General features: G+C 42.4%; 3 protein-coding genes across 4 annotated transcripts; 1 reads left to right on the top strand and 2 right to left on the bottom strand.

Moving 5' to 3' along the window:
* Positions 1-381: 381 nt before the first annotated feature.
* On the bottom strand, positions 382-4388 carry LOC108895898 (alpha-2B adrenergic receptor). Its single transcript, XM_018694877.2, has one exon. The coding sequence runs from the start codon at positions 4217-4219 to the stop codon at positions 2648-2650; it is 1572 nt and encodes a 523-aa protein (XP_018550393.1). The 5' UTR covers positions 4220-4388; the 3' UTR covers positions 382-2647.
* Positions 4389-12270: 7882 nt separating this feature from the next.
* Positions 12271-14707, bottom strand: LOC108895907 (hatching enzyme 1.2). Its single transcript, XM_018694885.2, has 10 exons — positions 14536-14707; positions 14414-14452; positions 14262-14327; positions 14119-14168; positions 13947-14016; positions 13735-13849; positions 13462-13634; positions 13291-13372; positions 13094-13215; positions 12271-12546 (listed from the first exon to the last, which is right to left on the bottom strand). The coding sequence occupies exons 1-10, from the start codon at positions 14585-14587 to the stop codon at positions 12353-12355; spliced, it is 963 nt and encodes a 320-aa protein (XP_018550401.1). The 5' UTR covers positions 14588-14707; the 3' UTR covers positions 12271-12352.
* Positions 14708-14882: 175 nt separating this feature from the next.
* On the top strand, positions 14883-17005 carry zcchc9 (zinc finger, CCHC domain containing 9). 2 transcript variants are annotated; one of them, XM_018694893.2, is made up of 6 exons: positions 14883-15029; positions 15492-15935; positions 16161-16311; positions 16403-16495; positions 16576-16644; positions 16726-17005. In XM_018694893.2, the coding sequence occupies exons 2-6, from the start codon at positions 15507-15509 to the stop codon at positions 16836-16838; spliced, it is 855 nt and encodes a 284-aa protein (XP_018550409.1). In that variant the 5' UTR covers positions 14883-15029; positions 15492-15506; the 3' UTR covers positions 16839-17005. The 2 variants fall into 2 exon arrangements, with proteins under 2 accessions (XP_018550409.1, XP_018550418.1); XM_018694902.2 differs by having other exon boundaries at positions 14920-15029; positions 15496-15935.
* Positions 17006-24439: the final 7434 nt, after the last annotated feature.

Raw genomic sequence — 24439 nt, 5'->3', positions numbered from 1 at the left:
ACAACTACTGATTAGATTCATTTTCCTCAGAGGATCAATCCTAATGACTTTGATGAGCCCCTGTTGAAACATTTAGCGCACACATTCACCCAGCACCATCAAGTCAAAAATATTAATTTGTCTACTACTTTGGTTTATGACCAAATGCCTGTAAAATAATGACGTTCCCATCAGCCTCAGACTGTACCTTGTCTTCAGTATATTCCCATAATATTGGCAGAATGGAAAAACAGGAAAAATACCCTTTTCCAGGATGCTAAACGTGTAGCAGATAAACAGCCTACATTTTTTGTCACTTATTTGTAACCGTTTTTATATGTAAGTGTTGATACTCTATTTTTATCTGTTTGTTGGTGAACACTGTTGTTGGCTCAATCACTAGCCAGCCCAACCAGGCTAATGCTAGTTGGTCACAATAGCTCCTGAGATTTCCCACTATTTCCTCACTACAGTCTACACGTCTGTAGCTCTTTTCACAAACTGGGAGATGTCATTGCTGTCAAACTTCCTAACACCTGAAAATCTGGAATAACAAATCAGATGCTGATACTTTTCACACCGGCACATAGTTATGGTTTAAATGATGACATGAAGGCGGCATTATGAGCAAATGTTAGCATGCTAACCACTAAGCTGCTACACATCAACACTGTCATTGTGAGCATGTTTGCATGCTGATGTTAACATTCAACCCAGAGCACTGCTGTGTCTACAGACAGCCTCACAGAGCTGCTAGCATAGCTGCAGTCTGTTAGCCTGGTTTCTCACAGCAGAGCAGAGGACATATAGTGTACAGAGCAGAATAAAACTTCATTTTAATTTCAGTTGGACTTTAAAATGACAGTCAGTAATATTGGTTTATGTTTAAGCTAGTACTGTACAAAAGCTGATTCCAACATCAGGGTTATCTTACATGTGTATACAGTACTAGATGCTTTCAAGATAAGAAGTGCATTTTTGTAAAACATGCAGCTGCAAATACACTCAAACACACGTACAGTATTCATACACACATCACATCAGATCAGTCCAGAGCGAGGAGGACGAGTTTCTTCATCAGGGATTCAGCTCATCGTCAGGGTCAGTGCCAAGTTCAGATACAGTCTGTATTGCTTTGGCAGAGAGCACACTGTGAAGGGTTCACAGCTCACTGTCCGTCATATTTCACTGCAAATAAATCACAGCCTCAATGAAACAGAGTGTCTGCAGGTCTGGAAAAGTACTTTCATTCATATCTTTTCTGTACACGGTAACATATTAACTTTTGACTGTCAGGAAATAGTTGCTAGGAGGCGACTTATAATTACCTAATTATTTATTTATTTTTTGATTTGTTAATCAATCCATCAGTTTTCTGTTGCTCAGTGAGTCCAGGTATTGGCCCCCCACACCTCCTATATAAAATCTCCTTAGTCTCTCTTTGGGATAGTTTTACCTCAATCTTTCAAATGAGGCTGACTTTCAAACAACAACTGTGAATAGTTACTTCATACAGAGGCTCTGGCTCAGGACTCCTCTGACCTGGAGCTGTGTCCCATAGGCCTGTTTGAATTGCTGTTATAAATGTCATTAAGTTTGTGTACTTTAACAGAGGCAGGCCTTATTGATTGTTTTCTCTTGCTCCTAAGTGTAAGTAAGGTATTGAATTGCATTCTCTCCAGTATTGAACACTGCAGAAATCCTGGGAAAACACGTCTTGAGCTGCAACCTCAAACACATGCACTGACTCCCTGCGTCATCCTTAGTGTAGAGGGGGAAAAATAACATTAAAGGGGAAGAAAGATTAAAGGGAGTGGAGGGGGTGAACAGCTCAGCTTGAAATGCCTCCAAGTGTCACATTCACATGTAGAGTTTCCATCATTCATGCAACCTCTGCTGATTTTCAGTTTTCTTGCTCTAGTTTTTCCCCACCTCTGGCTATCACCTTAACGAGCAATTCCCAAAGAGAGGTGTAACATCCCAGGTTCACAGAGACTAGGGAATACACAGAGAGAATAAAAGCTTTATCCATCATAATGTACATATCCAAAGCCACAGATTTAGATGGAGGAAGAAATAGAGGAAGGAAAGTGCGAGAGGCAGAAGCACAGAGACGAGGATGCTCACATTTTCCCTGATCTTGTGTTCCTTGAGTGCCCATTTTATCTCCGATAAAGGACACTTAGTGATATTTGTTCTCTTCCAGTTAGGCCCTTAGGCAACACTCCTCTACTCCCATGCATACACACAAACACACAAAAACACATACACCACCGTAGCTCTGTTTGTACTTTAAATTACTGAACACAGACCCTGTATCCTCTTGACTTCCGTTTCAAAATATAATCAAATCATTCTTCTTCAGAGTCACTGAATATACAATTATATTGTATTCTTAAATAACATTAAGGATAATTGACTCGGCCACTTGACTGTGGTTTTTCTGAAGTTTGCATCTCTGTCAGTGCAGCTCTTAACTCAGCTAACAGACAGAAGCAGAAGGAGAGGAGAAAATGGACGCAATTTCCTCCTTAATGTACAAGTGTTTATGTCGATGCTGCAGAAGGTCAATCCCAGTCAAATACATAAAGTACAGAACGAAAGAAGTAATTTTTGATAAAGGTCTCTCTGTCCGCCAGCAGTTCAAAACATAATTATAGCTTCCTTTCTAGAAGAACGTACCCTTTGTGTCCCTGCACAGTATCCTCTTGAAAGCCTTCCTGAAATCCTTGTTGAAGATGGTGTATATGACCGGGTTGAGGCAGGAGTTGCAGTAGCCAATCCAAAAGAAGAATTTGAATAAAGGGTTGGGGATGCTGCAAGTCTCAGGGCACACAGCCTGAAGCGAGTAAGAGAAGAAAAAGGGGAACCAGCAGATCACAAACACTCCCATCACTACGGCCAGAACAAAGGTGAACCTTTTCTCCCTGTTCACCATGGCTTTGCGGCGGGAATTGGGCGTCCCCTGAGTTGTAGGCGCTCCCTCAGGTGCCAGTTTAGTGCCAGATGATGTGGCCATAGTGTTTTTGTATTTGTAGGCCAGGTTTAGCACCTGAACTTTGAATCCTTTGCTTTGGGGCAACCCTGAAGTTTGCTTGTCAGTTGTGTTCGTCTCTCCTTTGCCCTCTTCTCTGAGATCTTCGTCACCAATTTCCAGCTCAGAGCCAGAGCTGGAGGTGTTGTCGGGAAGTACTTCCCCCCCTTCGTCTGAATGTTTCTGGGATTCTTTGTTCTGAACAGCTGAGAGGATTTGGCTGCCACATTGGGGGATTGAAGAGGAGGATTTTTGGACTGGAGTGGTACTCAAATGAGGAGGATGCTGCTGAGTGTCCTGGCTTATGGTGCTCTCTTTCTGAAGTGATGACGGGGTAGAATCCGAGCCAGACATTTTGGTCAGGGCTTTTTCTTGCTGGCTGGCAGTCGTACCTCCTTGATCCCCGTTCTGTTGTGACTGCTCCGATAACTTCACCACTGGCTCGCTAGTTACCGCGCTAGCATTTCCGACTGCCACCACTTTTTGCTTCTGTCCAGGTGGGCAGCGAGTATGCTGCTTAGCGATCTGATAAATCCTCACGTACACCAGGATCATTATCACACAGGGGGCGAAGAATGATCCAATGGTGGAGTAGAGAATATACCAGCGTTCGTTGTTTAGTTCACAAACCTCTTCACCTCCTTCACTTTTGTCCAGGGTGAGAAGAGGAGGGAAGGAGATGACAGCAGAGATCAGCCAGACGATGATAATGGCTGCCTTGATGCGTGAAGGAGTGCGTTTTGTGCCGTAGGACACGGGTCGAGAGATTGACAGGTAGCGGTCCAGAGCTATTGCGCATAGGTGCACAATGGAGGAGGTACAGAAGAGAACATCCAGCGCCAGATAGATTTCACACCAAATGGAGCTAAAGGCCCAGTAGCCCTGGAGCTCATTGGCCAATGAGAAGGGAATAATAAGCGTGGCGACTAAAATATCCGCTGCAGCCAGCGACACCAAGAAAAGGTTCTGAGCCCCCTTCAAGGATCGGGACGTCAGGACTGCAATGATGACCAGGATGTTCCCAACGATGGTCACGATCATCATGAAGGTGATAGCCAGGGCAAAAGCCGCGGTGGCTTGTGGGGTGTAGGGCGAGGTTCTGATGGTGCTCTGGTTGCAGGGTTGGGTGCCGGAGACGAGGCTGATGTTCCGGTTGGGGAGTCCGGTGAGCTCCGACAGGCAGGGTACATCTGGAGCAGCTGCCATGGTGGTGAAGGTGGTGAACTTTATCAACAGTCTCTTACAGGATGAGAAAGAGCAGAAGGGTATTTCTATGGTCAACCATTGAGGAAAAGGATTTCCCTGGTAAGAGGGCAGACTGAGGAGCTGGATGGTTGTCAGTCAAGGTGAAGCCATGTGATCTTTACACCACAAGGGAGATCTACAAGAGGGAGACAGTACTACATTATCTGTATGTTATAACACCATATTAAATCAGATTCACCATTGTCATTGCACAGATTTAATACCAGTACAACAAAATGCAGTTCATCATCCAGCCAGACAGTGCAGAAGTGCATGTAGAGATTAACAGATAAGACAAATTGAAGGGGAAAACCTGAAACATTAGTGGAAAAGCAGGATAGAAATCGTCCATCCAGAGGTACAAGAACTCACGAAATGATTTAATGAGTATGAAAATGTGGTGAATCATATGCTGTAGCCTTCACAGTCACCAAATCTTAACCCAGATGGGAGGTTTTGGACCAACATGTGGGATGTTGCTCTCCGCCACCATCATCAAAATTCCAAATGAGGGAATATCTTTTGGAAGACTGGTGGCACATGGTGGCCCAACGCCTTTCTAAGACACTTTATGTTGGGTTTCCTTTAACTTGTCACTTGTCTGTTTAAAAATAATCTAACATACAAAATGAACTGACCCATGAGATAGTACAGAAAGAAGGTATGTGAGCAGCAGTGGAAGAAGTATTCAGACTCAGTACATTTTGCTGCTGATGCCTCTGTAGTTTTACACAACCTAAAATATGAATGCTTCAACTTCTGATGGAATTTATTTACATCGCTGTCTTGATACTCCAGTAAATATTTCATCCATGACTGTTAATACTGCAGCCAAGTCTACAGTAAATATGCTGCCTCTTCCCAAACTGGACCATTCCTCATTGATCTGACCTGTCACTGTCAAACAAAACAAACAAATCCTGACATTTCAGTACACGAGGTGGAGAGCAAAATGTGAAATGAAACTGGTTCGAAACTATGTGTTAAAAAGAATAATATATCGGTGCAGAATAAAGTGTTTTGAAATAGCAGGTGCAATATGTTGTGTTCCTGCAGGAGGTCAGTGCAAGTGCAAACATTAATTAATTAAATGCTGAATTAATGGACTTAATTGAGTTGGTACAGTTTAAATAAGATTTCTAAAATTTACATTTTCTTGCATTTGTTAGCTGTCCATAGCTCTACATTGGATTCATTAGAATAGAATTAAGTTAAAATTGCCCTGAAAAAAAAAATCACCCGGTAAACATGATTTTCCAGTGACCAAATGGCATGAAGTGGTCAAACGCCAAAAAGGTTGGAAACCCCTGCTGTAGGTTGTCAGAACAAATAAATGCAGATTTTCAATTCAAAGATAAAAATGAAACCTTGAAGGTGTCGAAATATCAAAAACATTTCTTATTGGCTGAGATGGAAAAGGTTAGTGAGTTTCTCTGCAAGTTTCACATGATTCCTAGGTTTTCTGTAAATTAAAAATGGAGCTGGATTTGGATGGAAACCTGACCTGTGTGTTTCTATACTCGGCTGGGATATGCACTGTTTATTTTACTTGTGCTTATGTGAATCTTCAGTGTTATTTCCTGCATTCGACCCAGTGATAATGAGATGAGGGGAGCAGGAAGCACAGAGACAAAAGTATTTTTGTCAAGATTTTTATCCACCTGTTTGTTTTGTTTTTTTGCAAATTCTCGTGTTCTCAGTTTACACATCCGTGTGCACACACTGCAAATCTAAGAGCACGATATATGAATCATTGTTCCAGTTGAAAGAAGCTCAGAACATCACAAAAAGCTTTCACCCTTGTTGAAGTGTAACAGTAGCTGTTTGGATAAAACCCAACATGAAACAGACTTTGCAAATAAACGCCAACGTACATGAATCATGTCACTACTGTCACAAGTCACTTCCTGTGAGGACAGGAAACCGTCAGATCTGTGTGGAGAGATGAGGAGACTGGGACCTTCCTCACACTAACACATGAAACAAACAGAAATGTCAGATTTCCATCATCTGAGCTCTTTTAACGGCCTCATCTCACTGTGTCCTCCTGTTGTGTCCTCTGGTTTAATGGCAGCGACTGGAGACTCCACCAGCTCTTTATCTCCATCAACCAGTCAGCTCATATTCACACAGCAGGAGAAGATGAAAACAAGATGACTTCATTTGCATTTGATTTGACTGGTTTGCTGGAAGTTTGGTTGAATTATTTGTTTTGAATTTAGTTTGAAACTTGTTTGCATGTAGATAAAAACACAAATGAAGCCATGTAAACAAAATTTAACCAGGAGTTTTTTCCGAATCGAGGATGGAAGGATAGAGCCTCGTATATTGTAACATACAGATTGTAAATCTCTTTGTGATTTATGACATTAGACTATACAGTATAGCCTGATTAAAATCGGCTTGGCTTTGGTTTGCATGTATCCTCAGTGTCATTTGTGCAGAGTCAGCTCAGTGATGGTGAGACAGGGCAGAGCGAAGCAGAGAGACTAAAGTAAACCTTTTTCAAAATGTTCTTTAGGTTTGAAACTGTGACTGAAGAGTCAAATGTTTAGGTGGATTTAGTGTTGTGTTGGAGTCAGATCAGATCATGCTGTTTCCATCCACATCCTTCCTACAGCAGATCATCTTTTTCTTGGGGTGTTTCTCAGAGAACATAAACTGTTTGCTCCATCTCTAATAACATTCATTAAGCCAGAGATCCAGACTCTAACTGTCCCTTTCTCTCCTCCAGTCATTGTGTATTTTACTGCTGCTGGTGCTGATGTAATAAGACTCTGTGTTTGCTTTTCCTTTATATTATTACATTCAAGTTTTTCTTAAGTAAACACACTGAGGGCAGGATGGAGTCTCTATGTCCAACATGGATTCATAAACGAATAAATAAACTCATTTCATCTTTCCAGTCTTCAAACTTTGACTTCAGTAGAATAACAGTAACATCAGTCTCATGCTGCGCCCCTACAGTAACTGTAGACTCATCCACAGAGACTGAAATCCACCGTGTACTTACTGAAATAACGAGGCTGGATCTTCACCTCCTCAGCGTCAGTTTCCACACCAGGAACTTTAAAAGTTGATTTTACGCAGAATTTGGACCAAAGTGTCCGGTGATACTGCGCTGCTGGAGAGTCCGGAATGTCGAGGCAGAAAGTCCAGTCTGGGTCCTGTGATCTCCACAGACTGGGTGAAAAGGCGCAGAGTCAAAGACAAATATACAAAGATCCAGTTAACGCAGGAGGAAAAAAAGCGACTCTCAAGTTTTCTCAAGAAGAAAAACGAAAACAGTCTGAGCTGATTAATCCGCGTACACAGCTCTCCGTGTCCCGGGTCGTGGTCTCGTTCCGGACACTGGAGACGGACTCTGCTCACAGAGGGAGATGTGCAGGAACTGATGCGGATGTTACCGGAGGAAAACGAGGACGCGCTTTTTTACGCGCAGCCTCCGCTGGACTGTGCGCCTCATCACCGCTGCGCGAACAGGTTACAGGTGAAAAGCGGCGCCAGGAAGCTCCGTCTGAATGCCTCACTTCATGTCATAAATAACAAGCTGAACCCGAGCCAGCAGTGCAGCTGTTAAAGGACAGCTTCACAGTATTAAGTCTGAACACAGCAGTCAGGTGCAGATGTGAAGAGAACCAGAAGTTAGGATGAAATGTGTCTTCCTGTTACTCTCCCCCTCTGCAGCTGAACAGGGAGACAGAGCAGTCTGTTACTCTGGCCACTTAATCTGAGCCACACCTGCTGCTGAAGCTTCACATGAGCTTCAGGTCAAAGGTTTAACACCTAACAGTGAAATATCAGTACCACAGTGTAAAAAGTCATGACTGAAAGATTCTACTCAGCATCAGCTAAATAAAACCAAAAGTAAATGATTTCATGATACAGCAGAACTGCTTCTATCAACTACTTTATTAATCAATGAATCAATCAATGAAATAATCAAACATTTTCTTTGTCTCAGGTGATCGTAACTTTAAACACCTCTGGGTTTTCAGTTTGTTGGTTGGACTCAGAGAAGGAAACCCAGAGACAGCTTCTTGGACTCATCATCTTCAAAAGTCTGACGTCAGGTGAAAAAACTGGTTTAACGACATGTAAAGAAGTCAGGAGCGCTTTACAATGATGCTTTTGCAGGTAAACTTTATTCATTTCTCATGTTTTGGCAACAGTGTGTCTGACATTTCCCAGATAAGACAAATAGAAGGAGAGGTGGCCTAAGTGTCATACATACAGGATGTAGAGGCCTTTTACTCTCAGGAGATTTCATTTTTATCTTTAACCTGCACTGACCCTTCATTTGTTTTTCAACAGAGGGTCATTTACATGCTGCTGTATACATGTTTGTCATTATGGGTTATTGATTGTAGATTGATGGGCAGAACTGTCAGTTTTATTTGTTTAAAATTAAATCTAAAACACAGTAAAGTGAAAGGGGGTCTGAATACTTTCTGAAGCCACTGTCACAGCACTGCTGTAAATGAGTGAAGATATTTAAGCTTTAAAACTGCTTTTCTTTCTCCAATCTTTATCATAAGAAAATTAGTTTTATATTGTTGTAAAATCACATAATTATTAAAGATTATGTCATATCATTTTTCTCTGGAGGCTATAAATATGATGTAAAGAACCTTCCTCTAAGCTCTGGTGAAGGCACATTATTGCCAAGCTGTCAACTATGGAATAAAGTCAATGCTGCAAAACTGTCTGAAGCCATGGGAGCGATCAGCTAAAATCAATACCCTCAGAAGATCCTGGATCAATCTTCTTCCCTTTGTTCCACACTCCCATCACACTCCGATCACACACCCTGACCCAGACTCACATCTTCATCATTTCCTCTGTTTCCATGTTTGTATTTTTAATTACAGCACATTTGACCCAACGATTTTCTTTAATCACCTTCCACACAATGGCCTCTGTAATTAAAAGACTATTAGCGCCTGTTTATAATTCATCTCCCTTTGTTTTCTTTTAAAACCTGAATCACTGGATTTCTTTTTTCCACTTTAATAACAGGATACGAAGCCAGTATTATACTGAATATTTAATGTAATGGAAATGTATGCACATCAGGGCTGCAGGGGCCGATCTGTGGGCGGGTACATTCAGGAGACACACAGGATTAATGTTGGTAGCTGCTGTGTGGGAATTTAGGGATTTTTGTGACAGTCAGTGATCAGTTATTTTGTCTGAATTCATCACTGCTGCTCATTTGAAGCTGAAATAAAAAAAAAGAGCGAGTTTTCTGTTTGTGTTTAGTTGTGACAGTTTTCTTCAGTTGCTTTGGTGCAGCCGTTGAATCAGAGTCAGTGCTCGTTTTCTGATGTTATGGCCATTTCTGAATGCATCAGTGAGTACAGCTATCTTCACATCATGACCAGGTGGTGCTCTGAGTTTTGTATTACTCTCAGATTTACTCATCAACACCCTCCTCTCACAAGCTAAAAACTTTTCCCCTTCCCCCACTCTTAGTGACTTGTTTGAAGCTGTTACACATTGTAGATTATTTTTGTGTAACATTGTGTTGGTAGTGTAACCTGAAGTGATCTGTGTGAATAAATCTGCTACTGTCTGAATGGAAAACAGGTTAATCTTGAGATTCAGTAACAGTTAGTGCAGCCTAACATGTTTAAGCTGCAGTGTGGAGGTTTTGTCTCCCCCCTCTGGCAGTGAGAGTAATTACACAGACGATCACCCTGTCGGTCACTTTCTTTCAGACTCGATCCTTCCTCCGAACACCAAGTTTCTTTTTATCTGGAGCATCAGAAACTTTTCCTGGATGTATCCTAAGTTCAGCTGTGATGGACCAGTCATTGCTGGTTGATGTAAAACACATCAGTACCAGTGCAGTAGTGTCACCACAGATTTAAAACTCCAGTCTACTATGAAATACAGAGTTTTACCTGGTGCTGAGCAAGCCAGGATTATATGTAACAGATATTTTTTGTGTACTGTAGCAGCAAATATCAAATGACATCCTGTGGCCAGGAGTGTTTATTTTGTTTTTTGCTATACTAGATGGTTCATCAGTCAGCCCACTTTGGTCCAGACTTTCCAGTTTCTTCTCCCCAGAGGATGAATCCTGCTGACTTTGGTGACTCTGACCTTTTCAGCCAGTGCCACCTTCAGGTCAGAATTTTAATTTGTTCAGATTTCAGCGTTGTTTGAAATCAACTGTCATTGGAGCAATAACTCAAGATCTACAGCACAGTATGACACAAAGTTTTTTACAGATGTTCATGGTTCCCAGAGGATGAATCTTACAGATTTTGGTGATCCTCTGACTAAGCGCCATTTGTGGTTTTGAGTGAATCTCTCAATGACTCTTGGTCAGATTGTGATGAGATTTGGTTCAGACGTTCATGTTCCCCTCAGGATGAACTGTAGTAACTCTGTGATCTCTGACAGAGAGAAACCTGTGAATAACCTGGTGTTTGTATCACAGGAGTTTATTCAGTCGACTGTGGAGAGTATTTAGTAACAGAGCTCCTTAAATATTTGACTGTCTGAAACAATGATAAAGGGGCGTTTCATTCTGGTGGCAGTGATGAACTAAATGAGTTAAACACTTTGAATGAGTAACGGCCTTCTGCAGGATAAATGAGGTGTGCTGCTGCTGTCTAAACTGATGAGCTCATTCAGTAACACCACAAAGCAGAGAAACAGGTTGTTGAATGAAGGTTTTTTTCTTAATTTCTGTTGTCTTCAGTGGGTTTTACGTATGCAGGATGCATTGTTTAACACAATACAGCCGGGTCAGCTTATCTCCTCAGACCAGGTAGAAACTCATTTCCACAGGGGTCAGTGTTAAACCCTGTAACTCCACTCAGGTAATTTCAGATAATGAAAAAGTGCTTCATGTTAACTGAGTCCATTTGAAACTTTAAATTCCTCTAGAAAAATCTCCAAAAGTGTTTTCTCTCCTGACCCTAAAAAACCTGCAGTGAGGTGAAAACACTCCGAGATGCTGCTTTCCTTTTATCTCCGCTAACTGCCAAATATTTATCTGCAGCTCAGCGTATTGTCATGCAGGTAGGCTGGCGGAAAATTACTCTGACATTTACACTTGACATATAGTATTAAACAACAGTCAAACATCGGAGCTAAGAGAACAGAGCTGTCCGTTACTGAGCGTTCAAGACGACAGAATGAGACCATCACCTTGAACAACACAGTCATTTTAAGGTGAGATAACAGTGAATGATGAGGTTGTTTATAAAAATCTGTATCTCCATAATGAATTTCAATCCAGAAAGATTTCTGCTTTTACATTTTAATCTCTAGTCTCACATTTTCTACTTTAACGATGGAGGGCAGTGGGACAGCTGTGAACTCTGACGCCTCGTTCATGTCATGTGAGTTATAATCACAATATGATGGCTTGAAAATAGCATTCATGTTAAAGGTATAATCTGTACATTTTCTGCATTAAGCTGTCTAAAATGTAAAGTGTGGCTTAAAATGTTTTTCCAGTTTAAAGGCCCTTTTTTTTCATTTTCATTTTCAGATTCTCAATATCAATTAAAAAAAAAACTTTTGGTCAAACACTTTATACAGTGTGTGATGTGCATGTGAATCATAAAAAACATGCACTGAAAAATCCTAGCCAAATGTGCAGAGATAAATCACACATTTTTCAATATTGATTCTTTTCCTCATAAGAAAACATTAGCACACTGTAAAATATACTGTAATCAAGTCATTTTTTGTAATTGAGCCAAAATATTTTGTTAAGAGTAAAAAAATGTCTGAAGAAAAATATTTAAGCTTTTTATTGTAAGAGCTTTTAAGTTCTTTCAACAAACTGTCATTTTCAATCTGTCGCAGCATCCTGCTTTATCTTGTTACAAAACTATTGATTTGTATGTCAAACAGGCTGAAATATGGCAGTGAAGGTGAACACTGGCAGATTGAATTATTATTATTATTATTAAAACAGTGTAGTAACAGTTTACATAAAACTTCAGCTTGTTTTAACTGCTTCATGTCATGTGAAACATCCAGTCAGGTTACTGGTCTGAATATTTTGGTTTTTATTAATAAACGGATCAGTCACAGCTCAGTTTAGGCCTGTTGTCTGCTGGTGTTATTTCACCCCCTGGTGGCAGTATTTAGGTGGTGCAGTGAAGCTGAAGTTGAAGCTGTGTGACCCTGGTTTCTGCTGCTGGTGGTGCTGGGATAGGAAACCTTCACACTGTGGATCTCAGTGTGAATGTTTGAATCCTGCTCCTCCTCAGCTTCACTCCTCTTCCTCTCAGTCTGCTTTGTTTCAGTATCAGTGGCATCTGTCAAAGAGAGGAGGGAAAAGAAAGGAGGATTACATATTATCTGCATGTTTATTCCTCCTGTGTTGGCCTCTCCTCATGAGCTGTTTTCTTTTTGGTGTCATGGCTCAGTGTCGGTCCACTACTTTGGTCCAGACTGAAACATCTGCAAAACTATGGATTGTGATGAATTCGCAAATGTTAGCATGCTAACACACCAAACTAACATGGTGAACTTTATACCTGCTAAACATTAGCGTGTTAGCAAAGCCTCACAGAGCTGCTAGCATGGCTGTAGACTCCTACATCACATCCCAAATCCATACTACAACCTATCCTAGCAGGGTCAACCAGTGGTCCGTGGCCTGCTGGTGGTCCATGGAAGGATCGTAGATGGTTCCTGACCATGCATTAAATAATGTAGTTTCTCAGGTGTTGTGGAGTGTTATGCTTGTTGGTGTCACTGTATCCTGGAGCCTGAGCAGTTGAATGATGGTGGAACAGCTCAGTTCAACTGAAAAAACAAAAAACAAAAAACAAGACTATTAAATCTTTGGAAACTGCATACCACAGTGGTAGAGGTGACCAACTCTCTCAGCGTCCAATGGTGTCATTTTAACCCTCTGTCCCATCTTCTTCTCATCTTTCTTTGGTACGATGGTGGGCAGGCCGTTGGCTGAGAAAAACCCACTGACACAGAAAAACAGGCTGTTAGAGAGGGAAAAGAAAAACGTCTTTATGTGCCTTTTGTTTTGGACACTTCACCTTCCATAGTGCATGATAGAAGTTATGTCGTAAGGAAGGTCGAAGGTTTTGCCTTGTTGCTTTTTGAAGTTTCTCTCCATCCCTGAAACACACCTGATGTTCTCTCTCAGAGTAGACACACAGCGTCGTCATGACAACAACAGTCATTTGATTGGACACCTGAAACATTACCTTCCATGATGTTATGGGAGAGAATGGTGATGTGTTTTTCACGGTCTGTCCTCGTGTGTTCATGATGGAAGCCCAGAGCATGAAGAATCTCATGGACGATGTTACCCACCATGCACGGGGGCGCGATAAACACGGGCTGTTCACCACCGATGAAGCCCACATATGAAGCACAACTAGAATACAACAGTTGATTGACACTTAACTACAAAAAAACTCATCAGCAAAGACTTTGACTGAAAAAAAATTGCAGGTCTCTACTCTAACTCGACACACCCTTTGCCAGTTTTGAAGAGCAGGTAGTTGGTCTCAGTGGTTCTTTTGTGGAAGGAGATACAGGTGTGTTCAGACACCATTGCCATAGCAGAGAGGAAGTCGTCTGTCCGACTGGCTGGAAGATATCAAGTAAAACAAAGACTCCTGTGAGCAGAGATGTGGATCATCTAATTTTATTCAAAGATCCTCAAACTAACCCTAACCCTGCTCACCTAACTCTGGGCTGATGACGTATGGGATCTCCTTTGTCGGCCATATTCCTCCCACTGCGTTCCTGTCACTCTACAGAGTGACACAGGTTATAGATCACAGTTATTCTTTAGATATGCACAGTCACAAACCCTTAAACAAATAAATTTAATGAGCAATGAGAGTTTCACTCACTGACAGAATCATGTCACCCTCCAACACTGCGTAGTCCTTGGACATCAGTTCTGTCACAAAGAGGAAAAGAAAACAAAGAAACAAAGAAAAACAAGGCTCATTTCAGCATATTTCTCCGGCTGTTGGTCTTCTGTCAGTCTCACCTTCTAAAGTCTCAGGGTTAGACTCCATATAATGCACTGCCTTGATGAGCCAGTTCTCCTGCCGAGCTGAAACGACACACTTTACTTTAAAGACACATAAAAGCTCGGAAACATCAACACTGTGATCCATCCAGGTTTAAATTAGAACAAACCTTTGTTGGCTTCCTGCACCCGTATCGGACTGGAGTCGACTGAAATTCAACAGATCATTCAAAGTCATGTTTTTTCTTTTTAGAGAGTAAAAATCAAACAATGGAACATGATGATTTCTTACCATCTTTAAGGTTTTCAGCAAATAAAACCGCAGTAAGCAGTAGATACAGCATGACTGATCCTTCAGCTCTGCTCCTTCGTTAGTCTCATCAAGTCAAATCACCTGTGACCTGCTGCTGCTTCATTTATTCCTGCAGAGCTGGAGGTGAAACGTGTTCTGATCTGAGCTGTTGGCCTTTTTCCACAGCTTAGAAGTACTTAAATACGTTTATACAAAGCTCTGTACTAAATTACAAACTGTACTAAATTACAGTAGTAAGTACTGAATACTGTTCTGACATAGTAGGTTTCCCAAACGTTTGGTCATACCTGTTTTTTAAGTTAAAGAAATTTACTCAGTGGATTGTATTTTCTTCTTTCACTGCAGGTCCTGGCGGGTACAGTAGGTGTCGCTGTGCAGCTTTTCTGGTGGATTGTGATCCGCTAATAAAGAGAAAGAAGAAGAGCGGGCGCTTCCGGCAAAAATACAAACACATGGAGTGAAAACATCACAAGGTAAAGTTGGCTTTGTTCTATTAAACGATTTAATCAGTAGGAAGAAAAGATATTTATTTATAATATTTGTTGTGTTAGCTTAGCTCCTCGCTGGTCGGGAAGATGCTGCCTTTAAAAACTAACGTAATGTAGTTTAGCTAGCTGCTAGCTTACATGCTAATATGGGTTGAAAACAGAAAAACGTCAGAAAAATGATCGCTGGTTATAGTAATGTATCTTAACGAAGTGTAAATGTCAGCTTTATTAAACTTGATTAACTTTATCGTAGTTGTATGTAGAAGTTTGGCCACCTTCGGGGAAATTACATATTTAGCTGATACGACATGAAAAATGAGCCTTTCTCCAAATGTCAGGGTAAAGAAACAGTATCATGTTCAGAGGCTTCTGTTTCATGACTTCATATGGTCAAACCACAGTGATTTAAAATGATCTCCACCTGACACACACGGTTTCTCTGCTTAGACAGAAGGTGTAATCATGACGAGGTGGGCGAGAGCCAATAATGTCCACAAACACAAACCAGCAGAGGCCACTCCATGGAGTCAGCTGAGAGGAGGAGGAGGAGGAGGAAGAGGAGGAGGAGGAGGAGGAGGAGGAGGTCGCCCAGGCAGCTCTGGTGACCCCACGGCTGCCAAACAAGGAGCTCAGAGGGACCACCTGAGAGGGACTCAGCCCGGTGGATCAGCCGTGAAAAAACCCAATCGTAAGAAGAAGGACTACGTCAGCGAGGACGTGAACGGGTTCCTGGAGTACCTGCAGCAGACTGGACAGCCGCTGCCCAGAGGGGACAAAGGAGGGAGGGAGGAGGAGCAGGAGCTCAGGGAGGAGGTGGAAACAGCCCTGAAGAAAGACAAGAGGAGAGAGGACAGACGGATAAAAAGACAGAATGACAAGAAGAACAAAATGGTGAGTGATTTCAAACCAGATATTTGGCCTGTAACAGCCACTGCTGACACTTGCTGGAGGATCTGCTGAACCTTAAACACGAGCGATATTCACCCCAGAGCTGAACGATTAGTCGATCAATAGAAAATCTGTTTGAACAATTATCTAATAACCAAATCTCTTTATGAACTAACAGTTTCTGTGGTCGCTCCTCTCACTCTGCTGTTCATGTTTGTCTCTGCTCAGCTCTGTTTTAACTGCAGGAAGCCTGGTCATGGTTTGGCCGACTGTCCGGAGGCAGACAGAGACGAGGAGATGGGCCGAGGCATCTGCTACCGCTGCGGCTCCACCGAACACGAAATCCACAAATGTAAAGCTAAAGTGGACCCTGCTCTGGGTGAGGACGACGAGGACACTCAGCCACAGACACGTCTAATAGATTAACATGTAATCCTGCTGTAATGATGTCGAAATGTTGTATCTCTCAGGTGATTACCCGTATGCAAAGTGCTTCATCTGTGGTCAGACTGGACACTTGTCACGCTCCTGCCCAGATAATCCTAAAGGCCTTTATGCACAAGGTACAGACCCAGATATTCAGCACACTGTCTGCAGTGTAATCTGTTTTACACTCGTTTAAATGACGTCCCTGTGTGTGCAGGAGGCTGCTGTCGTGTCTGTGGTTCAGTGGAACATTTTCAGAAGGACTGTCCAGAGCACCAGGCGGCAAGTGAGTCTCTAAGATCCAGATGTGATTTAAGACACTTTCATTCTTCAGCTCTGACCCTGTCTCCTCTCTGTGTCCTCGTAGCGAACTCTGTGACAGTGGGCTGGTTGTCCAACAACATGAGCGCCGACCACGAGGAGGTTCATGTGCCGGTGAAGAAAGCCAAACCCAAACAGACTAAAGTGGTGATGTTCTGATCTGCTGAGACGACACACAGACTCTGGAGTTTCATACATATTCATCAGTTCTACTGGACTCTGATGAACGGACTAATCATCACTCACATGCAGTGAAGTGGTTCAGACACATTCTGATTCTCTTTGTGTATAATTGAGGTCATTTGTAATAAAGTGCTGCTTCTGTACATTTTATTATCTCTTATTTTAACCTGCTGCTGGGACAGTACTTTAGATAATAGCTTTGTTATTTAAGGTCACAAACATTTGCTGGTTAAAATGTTCATGTTAAAAAACAAACTCTTATTAATTTGACAAAAACTCAAGGTCTCCTTATTAGATTTCCCCAGAGCTTTATAATGCATCTCACACTGTTTCTCAGTGGATGGAGCAGATGCCAACTGAGCTGACTCTTTGAGATGCAGCTGAAAGATAAATCATTAGAATCTTATTTTATATATGAAACAGTTGCTGACAAAATCTAGTGCAACAGCATGAGCAGAGTGCAGGAATGAACAGGACCAAAGTTCATCTGTGAGCTGTGTAGAAGTGTCTCAGTGTCACCTCCATGAACATCAGGCCCATTTTACCTGAAAGTTTCAACTGACTTTAAGTCAAACCTGAGTGAAGTGCTGTCTCCCTCCTCTGCTGCTGTGTGAATAGCACAGGAAGTGATGAGTGACGTTTAACTCACATGATTCATGTATATCAGTTCACGCTGCTCTGTTTCTATTTCAAAATTTCATCATTTCCACTCAGGTTTTTTTCATGTAAGAAAGTTGGATGGAAACACTCCTACAGAATCCAAACTTATACATAGTTGGTTTCCACACATCAGCAGAATGTTGAGATGAACCTGGTAACGCCAAGCACCTCTTTCACCACTAGGGGGAGTTTTAATAAAGGAAACATGAAATACTTCAACTGCTGGAGACAAAAATCTGGAGACACACTTAATTTGTCTGAACATAAAACAGTTTTTCTTGTCAGCATGTTCGACGTACAGACTCAAACCACCTGTGTGTTGGGTTGACCTCTCTCTGTCTCTGGTCTCAGCTCTGTGCTCATTGTTTCCTGAAAATGCAAATCTTTAAAAAATCCTCAAATATTTGCATAGTTTCATATTTTAATTTCCTCAAACAGCTGCTCACTGTGGGTTTTATCAAACAGGAGGAAATAGAGCATTTATCTGGGACTATTTTCAGCAGCAGATTAATCCACATTTGGTTCTGCAGTGTGTTCATGTTGCTGCAGGACGGTGTGTGTGAGACGGATCATTGTAAGGACTTGTCACAGGATTTGTTGACATGTTCTTCTGGAAACTGAATCTTCCCTCTCATCCTCTGCTCCAGGATCCTGCAGCCTGTGGGCCGCTGCACAGTCACAGGTTGTGTGATGGAGGAGTGTTTCCTCATCACATGGACCGAATGTCCCTCAGGCTGCCTGGCTAACCCGCACGTGCTCCATGGGAATATCCTGGAGGCGCTGCAAGGCAGTCAGCCGCAACACTGGCAAGTTTACATTTCTCTTCAGTCTCACTGTGCTCAACAAGTGATGGATCACCCTCTAACACACACACAGAAACATGTCAGGTCTGCACACTGAGCAATGCACTGTAAAGGCTTTGCTTTCATGGTTGTGTAACGTGATCCTCTTTATAGCACAACAATGTGCAATTGAAAAATAGTTTTCCTGGTATTTGGTATCGTAAGTAGGAGTACAGTATGTAGGAACATTTTTCTCCCTTTGCACAGCAGCACCCTCCACCTCCACCTCCACCTCCACCTCTCTCCACCCTCTGCTCTCCACCCTCTGCTCTCCACCCTCCGCTCACAGTGACTTGTAGTGGAAGATTAATGTCCTTGGAGCCATCAGGAAACCAGATGTGTTTTGGGGTGACAGCGCTGCCCAAACAAAACTGAACAGTTCCTACAGAAACAGGTAAATTTACAAAGACACTCTCGAGTTCTGTCTTTTATTCTGAACACAACAACTTTGGTCACTTTTAACCAGGGATGAGTTTTTAACTCTAACGCAGGGAATCACTCTGGCATCGTTCATCAGTGTGCAGGGCAGTCCCACACACTCCCAGTGTTAAAAAGTGACACCATGACGTCCTGAGTTGGAGAGAATGTGTTGTCTTCATTATGAACAACGAGCTCAACACCACGAATGACATCCAGGGGAGACTGTGACTGTGTGTCTCATCATCTTCATGTCATACACACCGTGTGTATCCCTGAGCTCTAACAAACATGTTACATGTGTTTCCCTCCTCATTCGTGGTTATTAAATGTCAAAACAAATATATATAAAGCCTTTATTTGTTGGTGAAGTGCAGCCCTGCACGTCACACAGTCAGCGTGATGGATCGGCCTGTTTCTGTCTGTTTGACAGATGTGACTTTTAGAGAGAAACAGGAGCAGCCTTTGACTGGTACAATAGCAGGAACAGGGATCACTCCCTTTCTTAAGGGTCAGTGAAACAGTGCCTGGAGCACTGATAGTGATAGCACTGTGTGTGTGTGTGAGTGTGTGTGAGACTGTGATTGTGGGCTCTGATAAGTTTCAGATAAGGTTTTCCTCATACTCAGAGATGTCCCACCCTGCTGAATCTCTGCTCACATCTCTGATCTAGAACACAGTAAAGTGTCTCAGCATGTCTCCTCAGATAGAAGCTCTAAGTTCCCAACAGGATTCCTGAGAGAGAGAGAGAGAGAGTGGTGCTTCTTTTACACCCTGTGAATAAAACCTAGACCCTGTGACATGCAGGAAGAATCCCAGCACTGTTACATGTTTGGACGACTCTCTGGATGTCCAGTGAATCTCAGTCCAGTGTTTTAGCTCTGTGTTTGGTCTCCTCACCGGCTGCTCTCTGATGGAGTCTGTCTGCTGTGATGGTCCACAGCCACTTTATCAGAGCGTGTTTCCAAGAAGACGTTTAAAAAGAAAAGATATGAAGAGACACAATCAGCAGATTCATTCTACATGGAAAACTCTGCTCTCCAAGCACTCTGTGAGTGTTAATCCAGTGGTACGCTCCTCGTTGACATTAATTTAATTACATAGTGTTTCCCTTTACACACACACACACACACACTCTGTCTCTCTCAGTGTGTGTGGGGCTGGCAGACGATCCTGTTAGTAAATGAATGGGTGATTGATGGACTGAAGCTCATGAGCAAATTGCCCCCCGGGGCTATAAGCTCCCTCCCCCATTCACCCCCCCTCCTTTCTTCCCTCTTGTCAATTCTTTAGCAGCCCCCCCACCAAACCACCCACCCACCCCTCCAATCCACCCCCCACCCCCTCAAAGTTTTACCCCCCATACTCTGCTCTCTCTCTCTTTCCGCCTGCTTCTCCTCTCTTATCTGCTCCGGCTGTCACAGGTAACATTAACATTCTCCTTCACACCTCTGCTGCTCCTCAGCCATGGGAGTTGATAGAGGAGTGTGTGTGTGTGTGTGTGTGTGTGCACTGTGTGGTAACACTTTATTATACAGCCCTCAGTTTACAGTGTAATGTAGTTACGTGAATCAGGTACCAATAAAACACTGACTGGTTCTTACTGGTATTTAAATGCAGATACAAACAAGACTGTTGGGAACAAGACAGCAACAATCAGACATTTTATAGGAAAGGAGAAATAAATGATCCTCTCAGTATATCTGTAAATACTGGTTAGCTGCAGGTACAGCGCTGGGAAAGCTGTTTAAACGTTGTTTTTGTTGTAGAGAGAAAAGTAAAAGCAAACTTTCTATAAAATGCGATGAGCTGACATTTTGGAAGATGTTAATGCTCCAGGTGCAGACAGAGCCTCTTTACGCAGCTGTCTTCCTCCAGCAATAACCTTTCACTCCAGCTGTCGATGACCTCACTCCTCAACCATTTCATTTAACGTACACACACTGAACTCAACACAGAAGTCAGAGTCTCCCATATCCCCTGACAAAAAGTGAACTTCACAAATACAAAAAAAACCCTGAAGGAGATGTTTTCTAATTTTGGAGTGAGTTTGTAAATGAGCTGCAGTTCTCCTCTGGTGGGGGGGGGGGTGTTTTAACAGGGAGAGTTTGGCTTTTACAGTGTCTCATTTCCTCTCTGTTTCAGTGCTGTAATGAGCTCTGAGCTGTATAAACACACACACACACACACCACACACACACGCACACACAAGCCACTACATTGTTTCTCTGAAGCCTGAAGCTAAATTTCATCATTCCTTCTTTGTCCCTGCAGAAGTTTCTACACCGACGTGTTTGAGACACAGTGGTGACATTCAGACAGTGTTTAGTGACTTCTGGGTAAAACTAATGTAATGTGTGTGTAGCTTGTAGGAGGCTCCACCTTTAAGAAGTAATGTGATAGCATGAGAGCCTGGACCAGTTGGACCAGCTTGGTTTGATATAAGATCATATCTGGAGGAACATTTGAATGAACGTTGAGTGTCTCAAGTGTTAGTTCAGAAACTCAGGAGGAGCTGTTATGTGTTACATATGTTTGGGATTTATCATCACTGATTGGTCCTGATTTGGAAGTGAGCACTTTCTTCACTTCCCTGACCATTGTTTCCTAACCTCAACCCTTCACATCTTTGACCTTTTTTTGCACATTTCACTTCTGGTTTTGCCCCACACGTGCCCTTTAACTGAAACTTCCCACATTAAACACTGTATGACCACCTCAGTGTGAACTCTGAGCTCTCTGATCTTCACCTGACCACAAACACTAAGGACAAAACTGAGAGAGAGTGGGTCAGAAGATCAAGGCGAATGCCATTTCATCTTTTTACATAGCTAACCTTTTTGGCAGTTTGTAATTTGGTCATAGACGACCGCGTCTCTCGCTGTTCCTTCAATTTGTCCTGAATCTCATCGTCTCTCCAGGTGGACCCCTCTTGAACAGAAGACTGATTTTTGATGTTACTTTTGTTGTATTGGTGCTTCTTCCATCACTGGAGCTGGATGCAAACAGGTGAAGTCAGTTCTGTATCTGGTCGTCATTTCCCAAAATGTTAATCTTTAATTTACTTAGTTAATTTTTAATATTAGCTACATCTAATTTCACTTTTAGTTTAATTGTAGCTGAAGCTATAAGAGCCTCAGGACTGTCTTAAAAGTGCTCTTTGTCTCTCTTCAGCCAGAGACTTTAAAAAATGAGTGAGAGAGAGAATTACCACATCTGCACTCAGGAATACGCCCAGGTCTCCAGTTTCATTTCCACCATTACGAGCAGGAAAAGGGGTTACAGACCTGAAACCTACAAGTGTTCACAGTTGATTTCTGTTAGAGGAGGGTTCAGTAACAGCTCTGTAATGTTTCCCACTTTGGATGGAGCTAAAAAATCCATCACACTCCTGACAGACCTCTTCAGCCCTGTCAGGCAGATTGAGATATGAGCGGTCTGCTGGAGGCGAGTAATGAAAAAAATATATAACACTAACTGTGGCCAGACTCTGAAACAGCCATTGTACGCTAGCACTCAACGCACACACACCAGCAGCTGTGTATATCAGCGGGAGGGGATTACAGAGAGGGTTCAGTGTTTGGCTCAGGTCCAGACTGTGAAGATCCTCTCCCCCAAAGCTATGCAGGACCTGGGGGGAAGAGGGAAGAGGCTGCATACCTCTGTTCAATCGTAACCCCCAAAATCTGCCTCCTACTGTCGGATGTGTAGCTGACCTCCAGCACAGACTCTTTGGTTTAGGAGAAACACATGTGTCCGTGCTTGTATAGTATACATTCATGGGTGTGTGTTAAGGTTTGAGAGCCTGTCGATGGGGAGGAAATCCCTCTTTTGTTTCCAAGGAAGCCAAGTGTATGCTTTGTGTGTTTAATGGAGGAAACTCAAAGACGGTAGAGGCGGAAGGATGAATATGGGCCTCACTCAATCTGACAGCTGTAGGGAACCAGACTGAAAGAGAAAGTAATGGACAGAGGTGTTTCCAGTGGCAAAATCAAGTCTCTTTTACACAGAGATCACAGCTATATTAGTGTTAAGAGGACCCGTGCCTTACGCCAACTTTTAGTGTTTACACTGAACCAAACACAGCCGGCATAAGTGATTTTAGGTAGCATGCAAGTACAGCAGCTCACTGCCTGGATGATGTTCAGTAGAGACACAAAGTCTGAGAGTGGCTGGATGTGCAGGGATGCCACACACTTCTGTGTCTGTAGTGTGTATCACAACCTCACCATCACTCCCACAAATCCTGAGAAATACTGATTTGATCAACTTACACAACTCCATCAGTGGTTGCACGTGGAACCTGTAAATTTTGAAATAAATAATGGAGCAGCCCAGGTCCCAGACTGCAGCAGTACACACATTTAAATACACACTTTAAACCTAAAACTGAAACTTATCAGACATATCTTTTTTTGGTCACATACAGCCTCTACATTCACATTTTATTAGGTCTTGAGCTCTTCCTCTGCACAATCGCACAATCAAGATTTGCTTATTTAAATTCTCGTCTGCCGCGTGAACACAGGGCATCCACACACTTTCTGACGTCCAGGGATCATCCTGTGTGACGTCAGATCTGCCTGAGCTCAGAACAACTTTATATAATCTGAGGTTTCTGTGTGATCAGGACATAAACACATTTTGGTTAAAGACAGTAAAAGATGGTGCTTTCAGTAAAATATTAACAAAGTGCTGTTGACTCTGTCAGTGTTTAACTGAGACCACCACCTTTAACTGAACTAAAGAGCCATCAGTCACTAAACAAACGGTTGAAAAGCTCGTTCTGCTTTAGCTGCTACACATTAAAATTCATTGTCAGATAAGTTCCTTCAAAACTTTCCCTCAATATGTTGATAAAAAAACTTAAGTTTCCACAGACATTAACAGTATATAAATGTAATCTGCAGGAGGCAGAGCTGAACAAAGAGAGTTCAGAACAACCTTGAAAAAGAGGAGAATACAAACACAAAGACACAGAGGGGAGGGCTGCGAGGCAATGGATCCTAATTGCCACCAGGTTGCTCTCCACAGGGAAGCTATTGAGTTGCAAGTGGGAGCAGTAATGTGTGTGTGTGTGTGTGTGTACAGTATGTATGTATCTGTGTGTTTCTTTGTGAACATGTTGTAACAGCATTTATCACATGTTGGCAGGAAACCAGAGTCTAACTAACTCTGGTGATATTCTATATATTTTTTTCCTCTCGTCGACAAATCTCACGTTCAGATCCAAAGCAGCATTAAATGCCTCCTGAGCTGTGTGTGCATCAGAGCCTGATATCTTATTCCTCTGAGCTGCACTGCTCCATTGTTTGTCCATTAACTATTAAAAACACATCAGTGATCCACACTGTTGCTCTGGGTGACATGTTCCTTCATCACCATCGACGCACACACTGTAGTTTATTCTGACTCCACACTCACTACAGCAGCAAATGTGGATTAATCCGCTGCTGAAAATAGTCCCCAACAACTGCTCTACATCCTCCTTCAACCTTATTACACAAACTTACCAACACACTGACCCTGTATCTGTTATATTGTGCAAAAAGATCATTACAGTGTAATCAGTGGGTTATTGTTCTGCATGAATATAGAATTGGTCGACGGGATTTGTCAGAGAAATCAGATAATAAAGGAAAAGTTCATTCCAGACTG

Source organism: Lates calcarifer, linkage group LG9 (genome assembly GCF_001640805.2).
Source record: "Lates calcarifer isolate ASB-BC8 linkage group LG9, TLL_Latcal_v3, whole genome shotgun sequence".
In the NCBI taxonomy this organism is placed as follows: Eukaryota; Metazoa; Chordata; class Actinopteri; family Centropomidae; genus Lates; species Lates calcarifer.
Note: the sequence above shows the minus strand (reverse complement) of the source record. Positions and strands in the feature narration are given on the sequence as shown.